The sequence below is a fragment of the Pecten maximus genome, chromosome 7, assembly GCF_902652985.1.
Source record: "Pecten maximus chromosome 7, xPecMax1.1, whole genome shotgun sequence".
Lineage (NCBI taxonomy): Eukaryota > Metazoa > Mollusca > Bivalvia > Pectinida > Pectinidae > Pecten > Pecten maximus.
In genome coordinates, this window is record NC_047021.1 from 2,020,864 (window position 1) to 2,042,134 (window position 21,271).

The following is a 21,271-nucleotide window of genomic DNA, read 5'->3' on the forward strand; positions in this document are numbered from 1 at the left end:
GAAATTACTTGATAATTTAAAATAAAAAGATCCAGACACAATAATATATACAGTGCATGGCACAGTACAAATGGCTCAATCTTATACTTAGTAATTACATCACATGTATCTACAGACGATTGGTGTCTTCAATACAAAGGGCATTAACTCTGCTATTGACAGAATGGCTTACGGTGTACAGCCACAATTAACTCTGGTATTGACAGAATGGCTTACTGTGTACAGCCACAATTAACTCTGGTATTGACAGAATGGCTTACGGTGTACAGCTGGATTAACTCTGGTATTGACAGAATGGCTGACGATGTACAGCCACAATTAACTCTGGTATTGACAGAATGGCTTACGATGTACAGCCACAATTAACTCTGGTATTGACAGAATGGCTTACGATGTACAGCCACAATTAACTCTGGTATTGACAGAATGGCTTACTGTGTACAGCTGCAATTAACTCTGGTATTGACAGAATGGCTTACTGTGTACAGCTGCAATTAACTCTGGTATTGACAGAATGGCTTACAATGTACAGCCACAATTAACTCTGGTATTGACAGAATGGCTTACGATGTACAGCCACAATTAACTCTGGTATTGACAGAATGGCTTACAATGTACAGCCACAATTAACTCTGGTATTGACAGAATGGCTTACGATGTACAGCTGCAATTAACTCTGGTATTGACAGAATGGCTTACGATGTACAGCCACAATTAACTCTGGTATTGACAGAATGGCTTACGATGTACAGCTGCAATTAACTCTGGTATTGACAGAATGGCTTACGATGTACAGCCACAATTAACTCTGGTATTGACAGAATGGCTTACTGTGTACAGCTGCAATTAACTCTGGTATTGACAGAATGGCTTACGATGTACAGCCACAATTAACTCTGGTATTGACAGAATGGCTTACGGTGTACAACCACAATTAACTCTGGTATTGACAGAATGGCTTACGATGTACAGCCACAATTGACTCTGGTATTGACAGAATGGCTTACGATGTACAGCCACAATTAACTCTGGTATTGACAGAATGGCTTACTGTGTACAGCTGCAATTAACTCTGGTATTGACAGAATGGCTTACTGTGTACAGCTGCAATTAACTCTGGTATTGACAGAATGGCTTACGATGTACAGCCACAATTAACTCTGGTATTGACAGAATGGCTTACGGTGTACAGCTGCAATTAACTCCAGCATCTACAAGTGAATTAAAGAACCTAAAATCTGCTAAAGAATAGCTTTGCCTTCAATGAAATACAAACGAAAGGTGTAATAATCTTCATGGTTTGCAGAATACTGTAAAAGGTTGGAAAATATTTGCAAGGTAAACCGTATAAAGAGAGCACATGACACCTAATTGACATGGTTTAAACTCCTGGGAACACTAAAAGGGACATTGAAGCATAAGTCGACCATCAAGTGTTTTGTTTCAGATAACGAATAATTAGCAATCAATTTAATATTTATGCAATGGAAATTACTTAAAATAGTCATGATTTTTAAACAGTGTATCTGTATTAATTTAACAATGAACTTTCATTGGTCTTTCCGATAGGAAAACTGAAAAAATGTATTCTAAGTATACAACTATGAAAAATTGATAACTACAGATAAATAAAACTTTTTTCCCCAAAGTGCTGAAATGTGACAGAAAATCCAATCAATTTTATGAAGAATCTTGATTTTATTTCATCTAATTACTGAAATATTGTAAAGAAATAAAGTACATTGCTTATCGCAAAATTTACACAAGGCAAAAATGAAACATCTCACATGTCAGATAATATCTACACTTGTCCTTATCAAATAAATAATAGCATATAAGGTACTGACATGATGACTAGAATCGTTATACAGTCTCGATATCCAGATTATTGCACCATAATACTAACTTCTAATACACCAGCTATTCCTTATAGCACTGTCAGTCAAAGGTAGGTAATGTTTACAAACTCAAATAAATGCATTCTTTTGAAAGTCATTCTTACAAGTTTAAAGAACTAAGCCAAAATGTCCAATTGTTAAAAGACAGCACTTGGATTTGCCTTGGTTTTAACAGATAATCTTCTTATTCTTCAGAGCTTTTCTACATCTATCTTCACTGAGACTATATAAACGGGAAATAATACCTTTAGATTTACTTCTGAAATGAAACTTATTGATCGATATTTGAACCATTTTGAATGGAAACTTTATATTCGAACCACAAACTTCACTAAAATATTATTAAAATTCTTCCCTATATCTTGACCTAAATGCTTGAAAACTGACAATTATGAGATTCTGTATCTCTAAACTAAGGAATTTTAGAAAGAAAGCATACCTCAAATAAAGTGTAAAAACGGAACAGAGCAGATTCCATCATGGTACCTGATGAGTAAACAGATGGACAGACTGTCTTGTGGTGAGAAATAACATTATAAATGAAACTTCTTATAGCTGTGTAGATTAACAATAACAGACTTTGACCTGGAGATATTACTATTAACTCTTGTCTGTGTATATTATAATACAACCATCTCTTTGTATACAATTATTCCCACTTGTATTTAACTAGGACATCAATAACAAAAACATTGTACAAACTTAAGACAAAATCAAATCAACAAATAATTCAGTCGTCCAGTACTTTCAGTCTTCCACCACTTTCAGTCGTTCTGCACTTTCAGTTCCATTCATATTTCTGATCAATATCACAAGGTAGCTTAACTGGACGTGCTGCACAGAACAAATAATCCAGTCTTGTAGCCTATTACAGAAATGCCAATGCAACATTTCTTGGCAACACATATCAGGAAACTGATAAAAGTTTTGTCAATAATCAAGAAGCACAACAATTTCTTATATAATTTGTTTCCCTACTTTACGAATAAGCACTCTGGTAAGATTTTGATTTTGAGGATTTAGGCAGATCCTTGGTAGAATTCTGATGAGGAGTCCATGTTCGGGTTGACATCAACCTCCACAACATTCACAGACCCAGCCCCATTAGGGAGAAGTATTTTCTGGAAGTGTGCATTACGGTCAAAGTGAGTACTATCGTAACTTCCTGCGATGCTGTCGGAGTCGTCCATCCTGGCTGTTGCCTGGTAGGGCATACTTACAGTGTCCTCCTCAGGGGCGTCGTCCACCTGGTTCTTGTACGAGAAAAGGATGCTTGGCTGCGACATTCTAAAACAGAATTTCAAAGTTTTTTTTAATATTTTTTGTTGTCTTAGATTCAAACTCTTACACAGAAGTAATGCTTTAGCAATTAATTTATATAAAAACAGTCAAGTTATCAGCATTATTTATTTACAGACAGATATTTTACCATAAGGTTTTATTTTCTGAAAATAGATATATATACAGCAGTGGGAAAGCTTACCTGAAAAATTTTCTCAGAAACACAAGATATACCACAGGTGCAAAAGAAGTAAAATAAATATAGGTTGTGATGTCCACCACACTGAAAAAACAACAATTGTGTTCTATAAATGGCTACAACACTGTAGTTTAAACAAAAATAGATAGAGGACTGATATTTAACACATCGTCAATTAAATCAGATGACCTCGATTTATGGTTCTGAACAAAAAACGTTAAATCATTACTCTACAATTACATTTCTGATATTAAATAGAGAATTTCCCAATACAATACTACAAGTATAATCAGCTTTATACTATATAATAATAATCATGTCATTGTTTGGTTATTTCATTATTTTTATCAACTACAATACACAGCACTTCTATTAAATTATAGTAATTAAGCATTAATGTCAATTTCTTGAAGCATCATTGGGGTATGAATTTTTTTTTTTTTTTGAAAACTCTATGAAATCCGCATAGTGGATTCTTACAAAAGTTTGCAAACAAATAGTTTTGACATCAACACTTTTAAAAATTGACTTTCAAAATTAAAACAAGGAATTCTTTTTCATGAATCAATACACAATGTCAAAGGCTGTCACATTTTTTCGCGCCATTTTCAGATGATTTTTTTCCATACAGGTATGAAAAAAATATCACAACCAACAAGAAAGCCTCATTCTGAGCACAAACAATGAAAAATTAATTATGAAAACATGATGAATGGGAAAAATGCATATTAACTGCCTGGGAAAGCAATGAGAACTACAGACAAATACACTCTCTGTTTTCATTTCCTAAATTTGTCCATCAAATGTCATCTTCCATACTCACCACATTCCGTTTTGTATGGAACTGTAGATCAGGGCACTGCCCACAGCCTGGGCAGCATTCAGGGCAGCCAGGAAAGCAGCATACCTATAGAATGATCTCTTGGCTGTAACAGACAGTAATATTAGTCAGGACACTACATACCTACAGACAAATCTCTTGTCTGTAACAGACAGTAATATTAGTCAGGACACTGCATACCTACAGACCAATCTCTTGTCTGTAACAGACAGTAATATTTGTTATAGTCAGGACACTGCATACCTACAGACCAATCTCTTGGCTGTAATAGACAGTAATATTAGTCAGGACACTACATACCTACAGACCAATCTCTTGTCTGTAACAGACAGTAATATTAGTCAGGACACTACATACCTACAGACCAATTCCTTGTCTGTAACAGACAGTAATATTAGTCAGGACACTACATACCTACAGACCAATTCCTTGTCTGTAACAGACAGTAATATTAGTCAGGACACTACATACCTACAGACCAATTCCTTGTCTGTAACAGACAGTAATATTAGTCAGGACACTACATACCTACAGACCAATTCCTTGTCTGTAACAGACAGTAATATTAGTCAGGACACTGCATACCTACAGACCAATCTCTTGTCTGTAACAGACAGTAATATTTGATATAGTCAGGACACTGCATACCTACAGACCAATCTCTTGTCTGTAACAGACAGTAATATTTGTTATAGTCAGGACACTGCATACCTACAGACCAATCTCTTGTCTGTAATAGACAGTACAGTTAGGTATAGTAAATAATGTTGTGTGTCTACTGGTAACTCTTAGGAATTACATATCTACTAGTAACTCTTAGGACTTGTGTGTCTACTGGTAACTCTTAGGACTTACGTGTCTACTAGTAACTCTTAGGACTTGTGTGTCTACTAGTAACTCTTAGGACTTACATGTCTATTGGTAACTCTTAGGACTTACATGTCTACTAGTAACTCTTAGGACTTACGTGTCTACTAGTAACTCTTAGGACTTACGTGTCTACTAGTAACTCTTAGGACTTACGTGTCTACTGGTAACTCTTAGGACTTACATTTCTACTGGTAACTCTTAGGACTTACATGTCTACTAGTAACTCTTAAGACTTACGTGTCTACTGGTAACTCTTAGGACTTACATGTCTACTAGAAACTCTTAGGACTTACATGTCTACTAGTAACTCTTAGGACTTACATGTCTACTAGTAACTCTTGGTACTTACGTGTCTACTAGTAACTCTTAAGACTTACGTGTCTACTGATAACTCTTAGGACTTACGTGTCTACTAGAAACTCTTAGGACTTACGTGTCTACTAGTAACTCTTAGGACTTACGTGTCTACTAGTAACTCTTAGGACTTACGTGTCTACTGGTAAATCTTAGGACTTACGTGTCTACTAGTAACTCTTAGGACTTGTGTGTCTACTAGTAACACTTAGGACTAACGTGTCTACTAGTAACTCTTAGGACTTACATGTCTACTAGTAACTCTTAGGACTTACATGTCTACTAGTAACTCTTAGGACTTACGTTTCTACTGGTAACTCTTAGGACTTACATGTCTACTAGTAACTCTTAAGACTTACGTGTCTACTGGTAACTCTTAGGACTTACATGTCTACTAGAAACTCTTAGGACTTACATGTCTACTAGTAACTCTTAGGACTTACATGTCTACTAGTAACTCTTGGTACTTACGTGTCTACTAGTAACTCTTAAGACTTACGTGTCTACTGATAACTCTTAGGACTTACGTGTCTACTAGAAACTCTTAGGACTTACGTGTCTACTAGTAACTCTTAGGACTTACGTGTCTACTAGTAACTCTTAGGACTTACGTGTCTACTGGTAAATCTTAGGACTTACGTGTCTACTAGTAACTCTTAGGACTTGTGTGTCTACTAGTAACACTTAGGACTAACGTGTCTACTAGTAACTCTTAGGACTTACATGTCTACTAGTAACTCTTAGGACTTACATGTCTACTAGTAACTCTTAGGACTTACATGTCTACTAGTAACTCTTAGGACTTACATGTCTACTAGTAACTCTTAGGACTTACATGTCTACTGGTAACTCTTAGGACTCATGTGTCTACTAGTAACTCTTAGGACTTATGTGTCTACTAGTAACTCTTAGGTCTTACGTGTCTACTAGTAACTCTTAGGACTCATGTGTCTACTAGTAACTCTTAGGACTCATGTGTCTACTAGTAACTCTTAGGTCTTACGTGTCTACTAGTAACTCTTAGGTCTTACATGTCTACTAGTAACTCTTAGGACTTGTGTGTCTACTAGTAACTCTTAGGACTTGTGTGTCTACTAGTAACTCTTGGGACTTACGTGTCTACTAGTAACTCTTAGGACTTGTGTGTCTACTAGTAACTCTTAGGACTTACATGTCTATTGGTAACTCTTAGGACTTACATGTCTACTAGTAACTCTTAGGACTTACATGTCTACTAGTAACTCTTAGGACTTACGTGTCTACTAGTAACTCTTAGGACTTACGTGTCTACTGGTAACTCTTAGGACTTACGTTTCTACTGGTAACTCTTAGGACTTACATGTCTACTAGTAACTCTTAAGACTTACGTGTCTACTGGTAACTCTTAGGACTTACATGTCTACTAGAAACTCTTAGGACTTACATGTCTACTAGTAACTCTTAGGACTTACATGTCTACTAGTAACTCTTGGTACTTACGTGTCTACTAGTAACTCTTAAGACTTACGTGTCTACTGATAACTCTTAGGACTTACGTGTCTACTAGAAACTCTTAGGACTTACGTGTCTACTAGTAACTCTTAGGACTTACGTGTCTACTAGTAACTCTTAGGACTTACGTGTCTACTGGTAACTCTTAGGACTTACGTGTCTACTAGTAACTCTTAGGACTTGTGTGTCTACTAGTAACACTTAGGACTAACGTGTCTACTAGTAACTCTTAGGACTTACATGTCTACTAGTAACTCTTAGGACTTACATGTCTACTAGTAACTCTTAGGACTTACATGTCTACTAGTAACTCTTAGGACTTACATGTCTACTAGTAACTCTTAGGACTTACATGTCTACTGGTAACTCTTAGGACTCATGTGTCTACTAGTAACTCTTAGGACTTATGTGTCTACTAGTAACTCTTAGGTCTTACGTGTCTACTAGTAACTCTTAGGACTCATGTGTCTACTAATAACTCTTAGGACTCATGTGTCTACTAGTAACTCTTAGGTCTTACGTGTCTACTAGTAACTCTTAGGTCTTACATGTCTACTAGTAACTCTTAGGACTTGTGTGTCTACTAGTAACTCTTAGGACTTGTGTGTCTACTAGTAACTCTTGGGACTTACGTGTCTACTAGTAACTCTTAGGACTTATGTGTCTACTGGTAACTCTTAGGACTTACGTGTCTACTAGTAACTCTTAGGACTTACATGTCTACTAGTAACTCTTAGGACTTACGTGTCTACTAGTAACTCTTAAGACTTACGTGTCTACTGGTAACTCTTAGGACTTACGTGTCTACTAGTAACTCTTAGGACTTGTGTGTCTACTAGTAACTCTTAGGACTTACATGTCTACTAGTAACTCTTAGGACTTACGTGTCTACTAGTTACTCTTAGGACTTACATGTCTACTAGTAACTCTTAGGACTTACATGTCTACTAGTAACTCTTAGGACTTACATGTCTACTAGTAAATCTTAGGACTTACGTGTCTACTGGTAACTCTTAGGACTTGTGTGTCTACTAGTAACTCTTAGGACTTACGTGTCTACTAGTAACTCTTAGGACTTACATGTCTACTAGTAACTCTTAGGACTTACATGTCTACTAGTAACTCTTAGGACTTACATGTCTACTGGTAACTCTTAGGACTTACATGTCTACTGGTAACTCTTAGGACTTACGTGTCTACTAGTAACTCTTAGGACTTACGTGTCTACTAGTAACTCTAAGGACTTACATGTCTACTAGCAACTCTTAGGACTTACATGTCTACTAGTAACTCTTAGGACTTACGTGTCTACTAGTAACTCTTAGGACCTGTGTGTCTACTGGTAACTCTTAGGACTTACGTGTCTACTAGTAACTCTTAGGACTTACATGTCTACTAGTAACTCTTAGGACTTACGTGTCTACTGGTAACTCTTAGGACTTACATGTCTACTAGTAACTCTAAGGACTTACGTGTCTACTGGTAACTCTTAGGACTTACGTGTCTACTAGTAACTCTTAGGACTTACGTGTCTACTAGTAACTCTTAGGACCTGTGTGTCTACTGGTAACTCTTAGGACTTACGTGTCTACTAGTAACTCTTAGGACCTGTGTGTCTACTAGTAACTCTTAGGACCTGTGTGTCTACTAGTAACTCTTAGAACTTACGTTTCTACTAGTAACTCTTAGGACTTACCTGTCTACTAGTAACTCTTAGGACTTACATGTCTACTAGTAACTCTTAGGACTTACCTGTCTACTAGTAACTCTTAGGACTTACGTGTCTACTGGTAACTCTTAGGACTTACATGTCTACTAGTAACTCTTAGGACTTACGTGTCTACTGGTTACTCTTAGGACTTACATGTCTACTAGTAACTCTTAGGACTTACAGGTCTACTAGTAACTCTTAGGACTTACGTGTCTACTAGTAACTCTTAGGACTTACATGTCTACTAGTAACTCTTAGGACTTACGTGTCTACTGGTAACTCTTAGGACTTACGTGTCTACTAGTAACTCTTAGGACTTACGTGTCTACTGGTTACTCTTAGGACTTACGTGTCTACTAGTAACTCTTAGGACTTATATGTCTACTGGTAACTCTTAGGACTTACGTGTCTACTAGTAACTCTGAGGACTTATATGTCTACTGGTAACTCTTAGGACTTACATGTCTACTAGTAACTCTTAGGACGTACGTGTCTACTGGTAACTCTTAGGACGCACATGTCTACTAGTAACTCTGAGGACTTACGTGGAAGAGCCAGCTTTTCTCTCAGACTTGTCCATGGTAAGACAAATATCACTGTGTACACCTGTAAATATCAATACATACAGATGTAAATATGTACATAATGTTACAGAATATCACTTTTATCTTATTTAATCTCTTCAGAATGTAAATGTGAATCAGTAATGTTCAGATGTTCACTTTCTATGGATGAAAAGCCTGGATAAAATTATACAATACTATCTTTGGGGGAAGGGGGAGCATTAAACAGCGCTTTAATACAATATATGCAATACATACAAGAGGGAGTTAATATAACGTTGGATAGTGTTGATCGTACTAACCAAAAAGAAGAAGAGGGAGCTCGTGAGCCAGAATATCATGCCACCATGACCAAATATGTCGTAGTCCTGTATTGTACTGTTGGGACTCTGCTTCACCTGGAAGTTTGGGTCTGGGTAGGTAAACTCCAATGTGCCCTGTAAACAGTAATCAATCATTATCACTTATCTATTATGTAAACTGGATTTGTTCACTTCCTATCAGTAGCCATGTGGTCATTCTCATCAAATTACAAGAATAATACATTATTACATGTATCACCTGTCCCGCTTTGTCAATCGAATAAGTTTTTAAGTTTGCTAATTCAAAAATTCAGTATTATTTCCAAAAACTATAAAAACAAAACCTGCATGTGATAGTATGGGCACACCCTGTATACATTAAAGACATAAATCTTTATGGAAATCTTGATGCATTGCAAAAAAAAAAAAAAAAATCAAATTTTGCAAACAAAAATTCTCAGAAACTCACCTAAACATGACATTTTTACCCCCAAAATTGGCAAGTCAATAGGAGGAACAATAACAACTTTATATCAATTAAAATCTAAGGTTTATAGCCCAAAAATACAACAAAAAGTGCTTAACAGGATGTGAGGTCAATACTGACCACTGTGTTGTAGATACTAACCTGTGTACAGGAGTACAGTAGAGCTATACAGGAGGTGACGGTCAATACTGACCTGTGTACAGGAGTACAGTAGTGTTATACAGGAGGTGACAGTCAATACTGACCTGTGTACAGGAGTACAGTAGTGTTATACAGGAGGTGGCGGTCAATACTGACCACTGTGTTGTAGATACTGACCTGTGTACAGGAGTACAGTAGTGTTATACAGGAGGTGACGGTCAATACTGACCTGTGTACAGGAGTACAGTAGTGTTATACAGGAGGTGACGGTCAATACTGACCACTGTGTTGTAGATACTAACCTGTGTACAGGAGTACAGTAGTGTTATACAGGAGGTGACAGTCAATACTGACCTGTGTACAGGAGTACAGTAGAGCTATATAGGAGGTGATGGTCAATACTGACCACTGTATTGTAGATACTGACCTGTGTACAGGAGTACAGTAGAGCTATAGCTATACAGGAGGTGATGGTCAATACTGACCACTGTGTTGTAGATACTGACCTGTGTACAGGAGTACAGTAGTGTTATACAGGAGGTGACGGTCAATACTGACCTGTGTACAGGAGTACAGTAGTGTTATACAGGAGGTGACGGTCAATACTGACCTGTGTACAGGAGTACAGTAGTGTTATACAGGAGGTGACGGTCAATACTGACCTGTGTACAGGAGTACAGTAGAGCTATACAGGAGGTGACGGTCAATACTGACCACTGTGTTGTAGATACTGACCTGTGTACAGGAGTACAGTAGTGTTATACAGGAGGTGACGGTCAATACTGACCTGTGTACAGGAGTACAGTAGTGTTATACAGGAGGTGACGGTCAATACTGACCTGTGTACAGGAGTACAGTAGTGTTATACAGGAGGTGACGGTCAATACTGACCTGTGTACAGGAGTACAGTAGTGTATACCAGGAGGTGACGGTCAATACTGACCTGTGTACAGAAGTACAGTAGTGTTATACAGGAGGTGACGGTCAATACTGACCCGTGTACAGCGAGCTACCAGTAGGCTATTCAGGAGGGTGACGGTCAATACTGACCACTGTGTTTGTAGATTACTGACCTGTGTACAGGAGTACAGTAGTGTTTATCAGGAGGTGACGGTCAATACTGACTGTGTACAGGAGTACAGTTAGTGTTATACAGGAGGTGAACCAGTCAATACTGACCTGTGTACAGGAGTACAGTAGTGTTATTACAGGAGGTGACGGTCAATACTGACCTGTGTACCAGGAGTTACAGTATTGTTATACAGGAGTGACGGTCAATTACTGAACCACTGTGTTGTAGATTACTGACCTGTGTACAGCGAGTACAGTAGTGTTATACAGGAGGTGACAGGTCAATACTGACCTGTGTACAGGAGCTACAGTAGTGTTATACAGGAGGTGACAGTCAATACTGACCTGTGTACAGGAGTACAGTAGTGTTATACAGGAGGTGACAGTCAATACTGACCTGTGTACAGGAGTACAGTAGTGTTATACAGGAGGTGACGGTCAATACTGACCTGTGTACAGGAGTACAGTAGTGTTATACAGGAGGTGACGGTCAATACTGACCACTGTGTTGTAGATACTGACCTGTGTACAGGAGTACAGTAGTGTTATACAGGAGGTGACAGTCATACTGAGCCTGTGTACAGGAGTACAGTAGTGTTATACAGAGGTGACAGTCAATACTGACCTGTGTACAGGAGTACAGTAGAGTTATACAGGAGGTGACAGTCAATACTGACCTGTGTACAGGAGTACAGTAGTGTTATACAGGAGGTGACAGTCAATACTGACCTGTGTACAGGAGTACAGTAGAGTTATACAGGAGGTGACAGTCAATACTGACCTGTGTACAGGAGTACAGTAGTGTTATACAGGAGGTGACGGTCAATACTGACCTGTGTACAGGAGTACAGTAGAGTTATACAGGAGGTGACAGTCAATACTAACCTGTGTACAGGAGTACAGTAGTGTTATACAGGAGGTGACAGTCAATACTGACCACTGTGTTGTAGATACTGACCTGTGTACAGGAGTACAGTAGTGTTATACAGGAGGTGACGGTCAATACTGACCTGTGTACAGGAGTACAGTAGAGTTATACAGGAGGTGACAGTCAATACTGACCTGTGTACAGGAGTACAGTAGAGTTATACAGGAGGTGACAGTCAATACTGACCTGTGTACAGGAGTACAGTAGTGTTATACAGGAGGTGACAGTCAATACTGACCACTGTGTTGTAGATACTGACCTGTGTACAGGAGTACAGTAGTGTTATACAGGAGGTGACAGTCAATACTGACCACTGTGTTGTAGATACTGACCTGTGTACAGGAGTACAGTAGAGCTATACAGGAGGTGACGGTCAATACTGACCTGTGTACAGGAGTACAGTAGTGTTATACAGGAGGTGACGGTCAATACTGACCTGTGTACAGGAGTACAGTAGTGTTATACAGGAGGTGACGGTCAATACTGACCTGTGTACAGGAGTACAGTAGTGTTATACAGGAGGTGACGGTCAATACTGACCTGTGTACAGGAGTATAGTAGAGCTATACAGGAGGTGACGGTCAATACTGACCTGTGTACAGGAGTATAGTAGAGCTATACAGGAGGTGACGGTCAATACTAACCTGTGTACAGGAGTACAGTAGTGTTATACAGGAGGTGACGGTCAATACTGACCACTGTGTTGTAGATACTGACCTGTGTACAGGAGTACAGTAGTGTTATACAGGAGGTGATGGTCAATACTGACCTGTGTACAGGAGTATTAGTAGTGTTATACAGGAGGTGACGGTCAATACTGACCTGTGTACAGGAGTACAGTAGAGCTATACAGGAGGTGACGGTCAATACTGACCTGTGTACAGGAGTACAGTAGAGCTATACAGGAGGTGACGGTCAATACTGACCACTGTGTTGTAGATACTGACCTGTGTACAGGAGTACAGTAGTGTTATACAGGAGGTGACGGTCAATACTGACCTGTGTACAGGAGTACAGTAGTGTTATACAGGAGGTGACGGTCAATACTGACCACTGAGTTGTAGATACTGACCTGTGTACAGGAGTACAGTAGTGTTATACAGGATGTGAGGTCAATACTGACCACTGTGTTGTAGATACTAACCTGTGTACAGGAGTACAGTAGTGTTATACAGGAGGTGACGGTCAATACTGACCTGTGTACAGGAGTACAGTAGTGTTATACAGGAGGTGACGGTCAATACTGACCACTGAGTTGTAGATACTGACCTGTGTACAGGAGTACAGTAGTGTTATACAGGATGTGAGGTCAATACTGACCACTGTGTTGTAGATACTAACCTGTGTACAGGAGTACAGTAGTGTTATACAGGAGGTGACGGTCAATACTGACCTGTGTACAGGAGTACAGTAGTGTTATACAGGATGTGAGGTCAATACTGACCACTGTGTTGTAGATACTAACCTGTGTACAGGAGTACAGTAGTGTTATACAGGAGGTGACGGTCAATACTGACCTGTGTACAGGAGTACAGTAGTGTTATACAGGAGGTGACGGTCAATACTGACCACTGTGTTGTAGATACTGACCTGTGTACAGGAGTACAGTAGTGTTATACAGGAGGTGACGGTCAATACTGACCACTGTGTTGTAGATACTAACCTGTGTACAGGAGTACAGTAGTGTTATACAGGAGGTGACGGTCAATACTGACCTGTGTACAGGAGTACAGTAGTGTTATACAGGAGGTGACGGTCAATACTGACCTGTGTACAGGAGTACAGTAGTGTTATACAGGAGGTGACGGTCAATACTGACCTGTGTACAGGAGTACAGTAGTGTTATACAGGAGGTGACGGTCAATACTGACCTGTGTACAGGAGTACACTGTAGTGCTAAACAGGAGGTGACAGTCAATACTGACCACTGAGTTGTAGATACTGACCTGTGTACAGGAGTACAGTAGTGTTATACAGGAGGTGACAGTCAATACTGACCTGTGTACAGGAGTACAGTAGTGTTATACAGGAGGTGACAGTCAATACTGACCTGTGTACAGGAGTACAGTAGTGTTATACAGGAGGTGACGGTCAATACTGACCTGTGTACAGGAGTACAGTATTGTTATACAGGAGGTGACGGTCAATACTGACCACTGTGTTGTAGATACTGACCTGTGTACAGGAGTACAGTAGAGATATACAGAAGGTGACGGTAATACTGACCTGTGTACAGGAGTACAGTAGTGTTATACAGGAGGTGACAGTCAATACTGACCTGTGTACAGGAGTAAAGTAGTGTTATACAACAGGTGACAGTCAATATTGACCACTGTGTTGTAGATACTGACCTGTGTACAGGAGTACAGTAGAGCTATACAGGAGGTGACGGTCAATACTGACCACTGTGTTGTAGATACTGACCTGTGTACAGGAGTACAGTAGAGCTATACAGGAGGTGACAGTCAATACTGACCACTGTGTTGTAGATACTGACCTGTGTACAGGAGTACAGTAGAGCTATACAGGAGGTGACGGCCAGTACTCTCTGGATACTCCTTTTGCTGTCTAGGTGACCTGTCACACAAAACATATCATAATTTAATTAAATAACAGTTATCATCTAAATATTTCACGTTTGTCATAGAAAACATAACCAGATTATATTCATAATTTTAGTGAGAGTGTCTTAATTTTCACTGTAAACATTTGGGAACTCAATGATTACTTCATATAATACATCTTAAATGTCAAATCCAAAGTAGGGTTCATACAGTAATATTAAATTGTTATGAAACTGATAAAATCAAAGCCGTTAAAATTGGCATGAAGGCCTTCAAAAATTGTTGACACAGAAATAACAAAGAAAACAAAACTTTAAAGTTTTAATAAAACACTTTTCTGGTTTATCATCCAACTGTAACAGACTTAAAGTTTTAATAAAACACTTTTTAATATGTTAATTTTGTTTCTGTTATGTTCCCCACTTTTCCATTACAACCTTTAACTATTAATAAGATGCCTGCTGACATATTATCCTAGCTGATGAAGCCTAGATACACTGTTTATCATCACATTTATCATTGTACATTCTCTAAAGAACTATCACATTCACCTACAAACTATACACAACGTGTTATATTTTTAATCTGCTTTGATAAGCTACAGGTAACGGTACACCAACTATGCTGTCACACTATATATGTCCACTATGTGTAGATCTACCGTTTACATTTGGTGCTCGGAATACGTCTACTCCTAGCATGTCTAGACTACATTGAATATACGAGACATAATCAGACATGGGAGAGTATAATTATGTAGCTAATGCTGGAATTTCTTCATGTAATTGATCTATCAATACCGAAAATGCAAAGGGAATTCATACGGAAACTTATAATAATATCCAACGCATGTTACACCAAAGTCAAGGTCTCTTAGATAAAATTAAGACCTTTCAAGGCCATTTCATCATTTTTAAGGCCTTTCAAGGTGACGCCTTGTTTTTAAGGCCTTTTCAAGGCCTGTATGGATCCTGTTCACAGTAATGTAATGATTTTATGATCATAGGCAGAAAAATTACAATTAATCACTGATATATAATTAAGTTAAACTGAACAATAAACATTAAAATTTACTACATCTAGTAAATTGTTATGGTCAATTTTAGTAAAAACACTTACCAAAGGCCAGTCCAAATATCACAATGGAAAGCTCTGTGGCCAGTAGGAAGAAACGCAGGATCAGCCACAGTACCTAGAGATTGTCAACAGATTTGTCACATCTAAGATACCATCTAAATATCATTGTAATCTTCACATCAGAATTCTATTCTTCCATATCGCCAATATGAACATACAAAATTATCAGAAAAAAACTGAATTTGGTCAGCAGCATCACAATCACATTATAGAGTACAACGGTCCCAAACAAAAATTGCAACATCACAATCACATTATAGTGTACAACTGTCCAAAAACTGCAACATCACAGTCACATTATCGTGTACAACTGTCCAAAAACTGAAACATCACAGTCACATTATCGTGTACAACTGTCCAAAAACTGCAACTTTTTAAAAGTCAATTTAAGTCATGTACTTCGTATTATTACTTTAACACAAACCAATCTTTAATAATTATAGCAAAATATCATAGTAGTTATCTGTCTATCAATGAGGCACATCTGTTTAATATGAGATGAAATTTTATAAAGCATATAATTAAATAGTACCTTTTTGATTACAAAGTAACGAATATGCAATTTGTATAGTTATTTTTTAACTACATATGGATTTCTTTTTATCTTACTTGCATATGTATTATATACATTCAGCAAAAATCTACACATTCAGCAAAAATCTACATATTCAATAAGTTCTTTATAAGCTGAGATTAAACTTATTTTTAATTAAAATCAAAATAAATATAGAATATTCAAATTGACTAACATTATATATTCATCATCAATTTGATAACTTTCTTGATAAAAGTTTCAAAATTTCTGCAATCAGAAAATTTTCTGTAAAAGGATTTCTACCTTGTCTGCAATATCACCAGCCAGAATAGAGGCGTTGACTGTCATAGATACGATACACCTCAGGACACTGATGACTGCCACCGAAAATACCTACAACATATACCAGGCAAAGATTTCAAAACATACTGTGTTATCTCCCTTTGCAATGCACACCAAGTACTACTGAAGCAATACATGTCCCCTACTAGACCCTGCTAGCTATAACTGGTAATGATTTATAAAGATGTTAATTTGTTAAAATGAAAAGTATGCAATTAGCTTGTAACTAATTTTATGTCAGAATTTTGACTGAGGAATAATATGAAGTGAAAATGAGTTTTTTTTCTAAAAAATAGAATAATGACCTTGTAATGTATAATGAATAATGTTCCCCCCCCCCCCCCCCCCCCCCCAAGGATGTTTCTGACTAAAGTTGGTTCACATCCATTCAGTACTTTGCGACGAGAAGCAATTTAAAGGATTTGCTTCTATTTCCCCTTTTGGGCCCAGCCCCTCTGGCCCCAAGGGGGTCAGGGTCACCATTTATGCAAAATCTGTTCCCCTTCCCCTAAGGATGTTTCTAACTGATCATGAATTGGGTTTAAACCAATTCATAACTTTATGCCAAGTAGCGATTTAAAGGAATTACCTCTATTTGCCCTATTGGGCCCCTCCCCTCTAGCCCCTTGGGGATCAGAATCTTCATTAATGCAAAATCTGTTCCCCTTCCCCTAAGGATCTTTCTGACCAAATTTGGTAAAAATCCATTCAACACTTCATGACAAGTAGCAATTTAAAACAAATGTTGACAGATGCCTGACGGACGCTGCACCATGGAATAAGCTCATCAGCCCTTCTGGCCATGTGAGCTAAAAATACTATTTTTTCAAAAGATTTTGACCAATAAACAGTAACTATAAGCATTAGTAATCCAACTGTATATACCTCAAAGCAAGGAACACTGTTCAAAACTGGTTTTTAAATTATCACTTCAAAATGTGAATGTTATGTTATTCTTACCAGCATGTAAAATGCTGTAAATATTGGACTGTTTGTGTGTCTGAGTTTGGAAACTGCACTTCTCAGTTTCACTAATAAAAACACCAGGAAGACAGCATTTGGTACCAGGATAATGAGGTCCCATACTCGCACCCTGAAAGTCAAATATCAAGATATCAAAAAAATTCAAACATGTACTGCAAGCTAAGACAATCAATTAATACTATATCTTCAAAATGTGTTCTTTTGATTGAATTAATTAAAAGAAAGCATATACCTACTGTGCAAAATACTCTCACATAAGTTATACCATAAAAATTGTCCAACTTATTGAGCTGCTTCTCCCAACAATAATTAAAATCAAATTAATGTTGACCAAATCATGTCATTCTTAAAGAAGAAAAGGATTTTTAAGCTTTTTGCTGTTTCTTCTATTGTGCTCTGCCCCTCTAGCCCCAGGGAAGCCACACCATCCATTTATACATTGGACCCCCTTTACCCTAATAATACACCAGACCAAATATTAAAATCCATTCAGACATTCAGTTTCCCCTATTGGGCCCCACCCCTCAGGCCCCATGAGGGCATGGCCCAAGGTATAAATACAAAATGGGTTCCCCTTCACCCAAGAATACTGCAGACTAAATGTGGACCAAATATTTTCATTTCTACAAAAGAAGGATCTTAAAGGATACGTTTCTAATTTCCTCTAACAGCCCCCCCCCCCCCCCCCCCCCAAGGCCCTGGTGGGGGGTGGGGGGTTAAACCCACCATTGATACAAAATTGATTCCCCACCAATCAGCCCCTTATATTATAATTAGGGTCAGTCAGGCCAACATTTGCATACCATCAAACTGCCTTCCAAAACTGCTAACTCTAACTAAGCTAGAATTAATTTCAAAAGAAATCAAACAAATGATAGTGAAAAATGTGATTTCCTTATATAAACTATAGTAAAGTTTACCTCCTCCGCAGGGGCAAACATGGGACCCCAGGGTCATGGAATTCACAATTGTAGTAAAGCACCCTGACACCCTTCTATCTATGAAGGGTATTTGATTCTACCTTATTTGGGTCTCGAGTCGAAGATATTTGAAATTCCAGTCAATCTGACTACCTTTGGCCTCACCCCTAGCCTCAGTTCCCTATGGGTTGGGGACTATATCATTCACAATTTTGGTCAACCTTGGGCTGTTGAAGGTTTTTGCAAAATTTCATTAAAATTAGTTTCTTAGTTTTTAAGAAGAAGTCGAAAATGTAAATTGTTTACCGACGGACGACATACAACGGACAGCGCATGACGAGGGACAGAAGGTGATTAGAATAGGTCACTTGAGACTTTGTCCCAGGTTACCTAAAAAGGATTTTTAAGAATTTGCTATACTATTATTTCTCTTATTCGGCCCTACCCCTTGGGCCCCTGACCTGCCATTAGATTTACGCAAAATTAAATCCACTTCCCCTAAGGATGCTTAGACCAAATTTGATTAAAATCCACTCAGTCATTCATGACTAGTTGTGATTATTAGGAGAGGTTGACAGACAGATGACAGACAAAGGATGCCGCTCCATGCCATAAGCTCAGTGGCCTGGTGAAATAAAAACAATGAATGACATATCAAACTGCCTACATAACTCGTAATGTTACCAGGTAAATTAAATTGTTGAGGTAAGTGAATTATGCGTACCTTGAGTCTGCTATGTCATCGTATAGTATATCTTGACAAATCGGACGTGAAATTACAAGATCAGGTATTGGTATGCTCTTGTTTCCTCCCCTCGCAGCTACGGGGGCCATTGTAACACCCACATGCTCCAGTGCAACCCTTAAGACTGGCCCCTGCAGGACATCAGGAAGGGATGTGGCTCCTCCCACAAATGGACTTTGTGTAAAGAAAGTCACTCCGGTTTGCGACATGTAGCTCTGGATCACTTATAACCTGCTGCTGCAAGATTCATCTGAAATGAAAAGAAATCAAGACTTATTTCAATGCATGTGGCAGAATCTTAGGAATGTAAACAACTGTATACATGAAAGAGAAATCTATAATATAGATCTCAAATGGAAAGTGCATGTTAGAAAGAACTTTGAGATCTTCTTTCTCTTTATAATCATTTGATAACAAGCGACAACTACAGTATGAAGTTTAGGAAAGATCTATGAAGAACTTTCTGAGAAATATTGAAAACAAATTGCTACTGTCAAAATCCAAGATGGCCACCTGTAAGCCATTTTGTTTTCCTTATCAGTCTCAAGGGGGACACACATGTCAAGTTTCAGAAATATCAATTTTCAAATTACAAGACAGTTGCTTGTAGGAAATTTTGTTTTTCCTGATCAATATCACAATTGAGTGGGCACAACTGCAAGGACCAAGAGGAACCTACATATTAAGTTTCAGAAATACAGAGTACTTCTGAAGAAATAACTGTCAAATCAGCTTACATGGCCATCTGTCAGCCATTTCGTTTTCCATGAATCTCACTCAAAATTGATTCTTCACAACAACTGACTAGGGATCAAGTGGAACCTACATTTATGTGTATCCATGAAATTTGAGAAAAATCCTTCAGGTACATGTACTCATGAAATAGTGATAGCAATGATTGTTTTCAGATGGACAACGTATCACAGACAGATGAGAGTGACTGTGAGCTAAAAATTAAGTCTATCAGACGTCCCTTTGGGACTTTGCCAGAGTTTAATAATTTGCTGAAAATTATTTATAGTGTAAAAGTAGAGAGTATAAGGTCCACCTTGCAAGCTTAGGCTAGCAGGAATTTCCCTTTAGTCTAGTGGTGGGATGTTTGCCTTGAGAGCGAAAGGATGCTACTTTGAAGCCCAGCACGGGCAAGGTATTTTTTATTACTTCTTCCTATTACAGTAGGATTGGAGCAATCTCCAGAGAAAGTCATTTTAGTATTCTTGGTTTCACAACGTATGGACCTGCTGCGTTGCATGGATTTAGATTAGAATTATCGATATTAGAATTAATTGTGGATATTTAGATTTATCTATGGATATCCATAAATAGGACTTTTTCAACTTTGGCTTGCCGCAGGTGACGGACTCGTTTTACAAAAAAAAAATTATATAAGAGTACACATGAATGAAAAAGGTTCTGAACTCTCATTTAGATGTACTAGTACTCTTATATGTTTATAAAACTAGTCAGAAAACACTGCTACAGGTATTAGGACCCAATGTACCGAAGTAATTTTTGCCGGTGTAAAACTTATTACTGTATTATGGGGTATATAAGAGCTAAGAGTGAATGATCAAATTCAAACAGACAGGGTATCGATGCATTTGTACCGAAGCGCTTGAATAGTAGTCATGACTGATGCGCGCGAGAGGGGAGGGGGTGATCTATTTTTAGAAGTTAACAGCCTATCTCGAGTTCGTGCTAGGCCTACATTAAACGTCAGATATCCTAAATCAAAACTCGAGACCCTGCTTGACATGTTCTAAAATCTGTTAAACGTTTGGCTGTCACCTTATCTTAACTTTCGAGTGTCGATGATCTGCTCCTTGTAATGTTTTCGTTTTCCTCCTTTTTCTTTTTTCGCACTTCCGGTAGTAGGATATTCGGAATATATTTCAGGTCGAATCTAT

General features: G+C 38.1%; 1 protein-coding gene across 1 annotated transcript; it reads right to left on the reverse strand.

Annotated features, from left to right (window-relative positions):
* Positions 1 to 1,678: 1,678 nt before the first annotated feature.
* Positions 1,679 to 21,239, reverse strand: LOC117331300 (transmembrane protein adipocyte-associated 1 homolog). Its single transcript, XM_033889919.1, has 11 exons — positions 21,153 to 21,239; positions 19,344 to 19,614; positions 17,676 to 17,808; positions 16,677 to 16,766; positions 15,821 to 15,893; positions 14,635 to 14,714; positions 9,511 to 9,645; positions 9,191 to 9,251; positions 4,202 to 4,304; positions 3,382 to 3,462; positions 1,679 to 3,185 (listed from the first exon to the last, which is right to left on the reverse strand). Exons 2-11 carry the CDS (start codon positions 19,571 to 19,573, stop codon positions 2,918 to 2,920), a joined length of 1,254 nt encoding a protein of 417 aa, XP_033745810.1. The 5' UTR covers positions 19,574 to 19,614; positions 21,153 to 21,239; the 3' UTR covers positions 1,679 to 2,917.
* Between the last annotated feature and the right edge of the window lie 32 nt (positions 21,240 to 21,271).